At 38.8% G+C, this 6,366-nt stretch overlaps 1 protein-coding gene across 1 annotated transcript in view; it reads left to right on the top strand.

Moving 5' to 3' along the window:
* Positions 1–246: 246 nt before the first annotated feature.
* Positions 247–6,366, top strand: part of plch2a (phospholipase C, eta 2a) — a gene marked incomplete at its 3' end in the record, with an annotated part of 183,410 nt that continues 177,290 nt past the window's right edge. The window contains exon 1 of the mRNA XM_083891041.1: positions 247–316. Within this exon, the coding sequence (XP_083747167.1) occupies positions 262–316 (55 nt within the window). The 5' untranslated portion in view covers positions 247–261. The remainder of the gene's footprint in view (positions 317–6,366) is intronic.

The following is a 6,366-nucleotide window of genomic DNA, read 5'->3' as shown; positions in this document are numbered from 1 at the left end:
TCCGACTGTGTCTCGAATGTGTTTTCTTCCCGGTGCGGATTCTTATGACGGAAACAGCCCGTTTTCACCATTTTTTTTTTAGTTTCTCGGTGTTTTAATGACACGCCACATTGCTGAGTCATTATGCCACAGATTTGGACTTTCCACGACTCCGCTCATCATTGGCATCTCCATGACAAGTCGTCGAAAGTATACATTTACGCCACTTGGTCGAAGGTGCGCAAACGGCACAGTAAAGTCAACTTGTTGTTTGAAAACGGAATGTCAACATGTCTGCCTTTCAAAAAAGTGGGAAAGGTGAAACCCCAGGGCCACGGTGAGTTCGATAACACTCTTGTTTTACTCTTTGTCTTTTACTGCTTTCTTCTGAACGTCATTTTGCTTCAAGTGAGCAGACGCCAAACTCCCTTAAGAGTTCGCTACTCTTTTCTACTTTGTGTACGATATGAAGTGATGTATTGTGTCTTAAAATCATATGAAATGCCACAACAACAAGGTCTTCAGACAATTTCATCTGTAAAATGATCAAAACGAATGAATATCATTGAATTAAAAGTAAAGATTTGCTTGTGCAGAGGCGTTTCAAGGGACTTTGAGGGCCCCAACGGGTTGTACTAACGAACGTTCCTGCATATTTATTGTGGGGATACGCTAATCCAATACTCTTGTGTAAATATCTGTTTGTCAAAACTCTGTCAGCTGAGTTAAGCTGAAAGCAGAAGAAAGCAAACCAACTAAGCGTAATTTAGTTTGTGAAAGTAAGTTAAATTGGAAGAAGAAATAGCATGGATAATGGAGTCTTGTGAACTGTTTTGTCTTTTATGGAAGCATAGTATTTATTACAAATTGGGAGTGATAGGTGTGAGCCTGTTATGGCTCGATGATGAATTAATCAAGATAATTATGCTCTAACAGGTAGGGGTGGGGGAAAAAAATCGATTCACATAGGAATCACGATTCTAATCATCCACAATTCTGAATCTATTCATAAACTTCAAAAATCGATTTCTGAAGCCTAAGCTTTTATTTATGCAAGCAATTTTTTTGTACAGTAAGTAAGTTTTTATTTGTTTTGTATGAATAAATGTTAAAGGTGCATTATGTAATAAATCTAAAACAACTGGCCATAATGTCCTCATAATATGTCACAGAGACTCAGGAATAATATTCATATAACATACTGAAAACAACAACAGTACAGCCAAAATATTCAAATTAAGAAAAATATTTTGCAGACTGCAAATCATGCTTTGGCATTTGGCGCCACTTACCGCCGTCTACCAATCATTGCAGTCTATAGAGTCTCAGAGTTGCCAGTTATGTCTAAGCTGCAATGGCGGAGACCTTGGTATTTTGAAATTAAGTGTAGTAACTCATTTTGGCCACATCCTTACATATGGCGCCTTGAACTTTTGTCTTAAGTTTGCCTTGTGTGATCACATTATCACATTATCTTATACAAACTGTATTGGTTTGATAATAATAATTTGCCTTAACACTATGCATTGCATCAGTTTTTGAATCGAGAATCGTATGAATCGAATGGGTTGAATCGAGAATCAATTCTTTATCGAATCGTGACCCTAAGAATCGAAACGAATAGTGAGCCACCCAAAGATTGACATCCCAAGACAAAGGCCCTGTCCCAATACCTCCCCTTAAAATTTCTACTTGGTTTGGAGTGCCCTCAACCATAAATTCCCCTTGCTAACCTACGTCACATGTTGACAATTCTACCAGTGGAGCGTGCTACTATTCTCATTCAGGAAAAATGTCGGCGGATCCAGCTGTTTTGTTGCCTGTTGCGTTGACTATGTTTGTTCTTCTCCGTCCTTGTAAACGCTATATCACAAATGTGATTGAAATCTGAAGTCCAGGGTATTCGTGTTAAAGTGAACGCAGTTACACACATCCAAAACACTAACAAAACTACCCAGAGCTACATGACGGGCACTCGGCAAATAGCCGCTAGCTAGCTAGTTCATTAGCTTCTTTCATAAATCGTCAGTTATTTTCTGACATTGGTGTTCAAAGCTCAACGGTCCTGTGGATGTATATCAAAGCAACAGTGGAGACACTGTGTCCTGATCCAATGTCACTTTACCCATATCACTTCATCACTTTACTTTGTGTGCACTATGCAGATATTATTAGTCACCTTATCACTGTTTATCACTTTCAACATTTGCTCACCATATTTAGTTGTACTTATTTTATTTCCGTGCGTACTGCTGTATATTATATATACCTACGTTGACTGTGATTCTTTTTTGATTCTTCTTTTTTGTGGCATTGTTGCATTTAAGTTACTGTTGTAAGTTACTGTTGTATGTCTTTTTCCTTCTGTTTGGCACTTTGTTGCATTTGTCTTATTTGTTTATTTTACTTTTATTTTTATTTTTGTTTTATTTTTATTTTATTTTATTTTATTTTATGTATCTTTTAACTCTTGTATATCTACACTTTTACCTCCCAATTGTTGCACAATAATTTCCATCGGGATAAATAAAGCATCTTGAATCTTGAATCTTGAAAACATATTTCGACACATTTCGACATTTTAACATGCTTATTTGCGAAAATATATTACAACAAAATAGTTCCTCGGCAGATGTAGCCGCCATCTTTGTTGAAAAATATCAGCCGGCTCGCTGAATTCGCAAAGCATCATGGGTAATTCCATCTTTCACTTTTAAGCCTGCATCAGAGCTTGCTACATTTTGAGGGTTGATTATAAGGGGAAAATCTCACTTCCACTTGCTCCCCCCAAATGTGAACATGCAAAATTTAGGGTTAAGGGATGTATTGGGATGGGGTCAAAGACTGTATTTGATGTTTTTGTTTTTTTTAATGTGGGCGTGAAAAATTTGCACCGAATCATCAGCCTTGTTTCTCAGAATGGGGGGGGTCTCACTTGGGAGTTTAGTTTCTGACCATGGTTTCCTTGTTACTTCCTGTAACAAATCACAGTTTCAGACTCAGCTCTGGGGTAGTTGCCTGGTCAGCCTATGCTGTTTCACCGACCCAAATTCTTGGTTAAATCTGTGAAGGTCTTAAGCGTATTGGCACTAGGGCAGCGATTGTCAGTCGATTGTTTTTTTGATTAATTGATGAATCGGTTAAATAAAAAAAATAAAAAAACATTTGTAATCTTACAAATTCACAATGCAGACTGAAGCGTAAAAACAACAGGTTATTGCTCCAACATCCTGAACCACTTCTTCCCTGACCCTCTTTTTGGAGTCCCTGCTCGAAAATCACATGCCCAAACTAAATAGAGTAGACAAGCTCTATGTGGATTATCTTGGTATCAAAATGAAGATAACACTTGTGAGATTCCACCAGCGGTGTAAGTTTCACTGTAGATGCCACTGTGTCAGAGTAAATGTACACAGCATAAATGAAGGATTTTTTTCTCTCGCCTAAAAAAATATTGCATTTTAAAACAAATATCACCTTTAAAGTATGCAGTAGTAGCTTAAAAACACATGGAGGTCATATAACAACATGTGGACATGAGCTGTGCAATGTCTGATGCTGCTGAAATGAAGCAGAGTGAAATAACAGAGGTTTTATTAAAGAGATGTCTGGGCGTTCTCACTTTTGGCACAGCTTGGCACTATCTGTGCCATTTGAGATTTCTTAGGTACCAAATTATTAAAAACCCATTTAATTTTATTTTCATGTCACTACAGATCTAAAAAGAACTTGTTTTGAAAAAAAAAAAAGTATGATAACTCGCTGTAAATCGATGCTTCCTGTGCGGTGCATAATAACAACTCTGTGACCCTATGAAATCCGCTTTATTTTTTCCAAATTCCGTTTTTTCCGTTTAAATTTTTTAGAATAACTTTACCACCATAGAATGTGTGCATTTTGTGTCAGTGAATAAAATGTCCACTGAAATGCAACTTTCTTTTTAAATCCACTGACTTCTCAATTGTTCAATTGTTTTCACTTAAGTTAAATCCTAATTAAGTAAATGCCAGTGAATCTTAAAACAAGCCATGCAATGCTGGTCACATTTAAAAGTAAAATAATTAACATAAATAAAAAGTGGTAGTGCCCCCTCATCTGGTGCAGACAGATTTCTGCGCACCGCCCCTGCGCTGTACTGTTCTCCCTCTCCTGCGCCGTGCGCTTCTCAATATCCGACTGGATCATTTCTCTAAAGATGCATCGGATGTCTTTAGTTAACTGCTCAAAGAGAGAGAATGTTCTCTGGTGTGAAGTGAATGTCACGGGTTCATAAGTTTCACTTTTGCACAAAAAGACTTTCCAGCATTTAATAGGCGATGTTCCACAGTTTAATCGCCGTGTTTCGGCCGCCGAATTATCAGTGCATTCCTAAATTTCTGCTTGTATTTCTTGAAAGTCAGTTGTTGTTTTGCTATTATTTTGGGGCTGGATCCGTGAATCTTGGTCGTAGAGTGATACAAAAGGTACCGTTGGAATCTGTAGATTCTCCGCTGTCCAGTCGACACGTGTTTCTTTTGTTTACATAATCACACTGACGCTCCGGTGCCGCTTTTCAATGAGTGCGCTGTGACGTTTTTTTTCCGCTCCTGCTGTTTGATCCATCGGTATTTTAACTGAGTTTTGTTAACATATGTTATATGAGCTTTTAGCTGAGTTTCTGACCTTTCTGTGGGTATGCAGCATGTCTGTGTTTGTTAAAGTTAGATGGTTAGATGGTTAGTATGGTTTTATGACGCTTTTGTTGCTGCGTCTGACGGGGGCAACCGTGAAGAAGAGGTTAAAAGTAATGTTAAATGATAAAAGAAAATGTAAACTTAACTGTAATAAAACAAACAACATATGTATGTTATGTATGTACATATCTACAAAAATTGAAGAGGCACACTCACACAGTCATTAATCAGCTAACGCTTACATTAGTTTAATAAACTGTTCATGCTTGTAATGCTGGATAAGGAATATTTTAACCAACCAAATGAGAAACGGGTGTGACTAACCCCGGATTACCACCGGGTGCGTTGGCGCCTCGGTTTTGCTCTGTCCTCTGCCCGGCGTCAATCCTCACTGGGCGTGTTATGGCAGCGCTGCCTTGGGAGCCAGCGGTATTCACGGAAGATCGGAAACAACAACGCGGCTTATTTTGTTCGCAGATGTGGAAGAACTGTTCATCTGGCCATCTAAAAACGATCTGTTGTGTCATAAATTATTTTGTGTTGTTCCACTTCCACAATCAGTCTCTCGTTGACTCTCCGAGACCCTCTCATCAATTGACTGTTGACCTGGTAGCACTGGTTATGACGTAATGTTGATGTGAAGTTGTGATAGGCCATATGACCTGCGCATTGTTTTATTTTGAAAGGGGGCGGAAGTGTTTTACTTTGATTCTGTGTCAGACTTGCTGTCTGGTGCGATCTGCTCTGTTGAGCTTGATGTGATTTAGCAATGGCGCCATCAAAAATAGAACTACTATGGATTGATAGCGTTGCAGTGAGGAGAGCCGCTGCTGGGATGCTACTGAGACGTGCCATGGCGCACCTGGTGGAAATGCTCACATTGATTAGAGTGGCAGCGATCAGCTCTGGTGAACGTGGCACTGATGTTCCGCGACACTGACGCACTTGATGAAAATCCGGGGTAATGTTGCACGTATGGTTGGCTCACGCTTCGCTTCGATTCCGATTCTTAGGGTCATGATTCGATTCAAAATCGATTCTCAATTCAACCGATTCGATTAAAAAAATGATATAATGCATAGTGTGTTAAGGCAAATTATGGCATCGATACATGAACATGATAACGTGATAATGTGACAAAAGTTAACATTTATTCATTCAAAACAAATTAAAAATTACTTACTGTACAAAAAAATTACTTGCATTAATAAAATCTTAGGCTAGCTGCCTTGTTCTCCCAGAAGTTACAAAAATAAACTGTACACAAATAAAACAAACTGGTGTTTTGTGTGGTTTTTCAAAATGGAAAATAAAAAAAAGATTTTTTAAGTTTATGAATCGATTCAGAATCGTGGATCATTAGAATCGCGATTCCTATGGGAATTGATTTTTTTCCCCCACCCCTATCACTCACACTATAGCTTTCCCACACCACTTATTCGCTCCGTGATTGTTCACGCACTGAAGGCTCACTGTGGGCGCGCATGAGCCAGCATGAACATCCATGGTTGGCTTCTGTAAACAGTTCCGTGCCTACGAGTGACGTATTAATCGCACGACTCAACGAATCCATAACTAAATTTGTTGCAAATGCAGGGTTTCCCCACAAAACCTGCTAAGCCCGGTGGTAGGACCTCTCGGGCAGCACACCGGCGGCCCACAGCGTTTTTGTAAAAAAAAAAAGTTCACAGGAAATTTGAAATTATGACTATTA

This window comes from Microchirus variegatus (genome assembly GCF_963457635.1).
Source record: "Microchirus variegatus genome assembly, chromosome: 6".
Classification (NCBI taxonomy): Eukaryota; Metazoa; Chordata; class Actinopteri; order Pleuronectiformes; family Soleidae; genus Microchirus; species Microchirus variegatus.
Note: the sequence above shows the minus strand (reverse complement) of the source record. Positions and strands in the feature narration are given on the sequence as shown.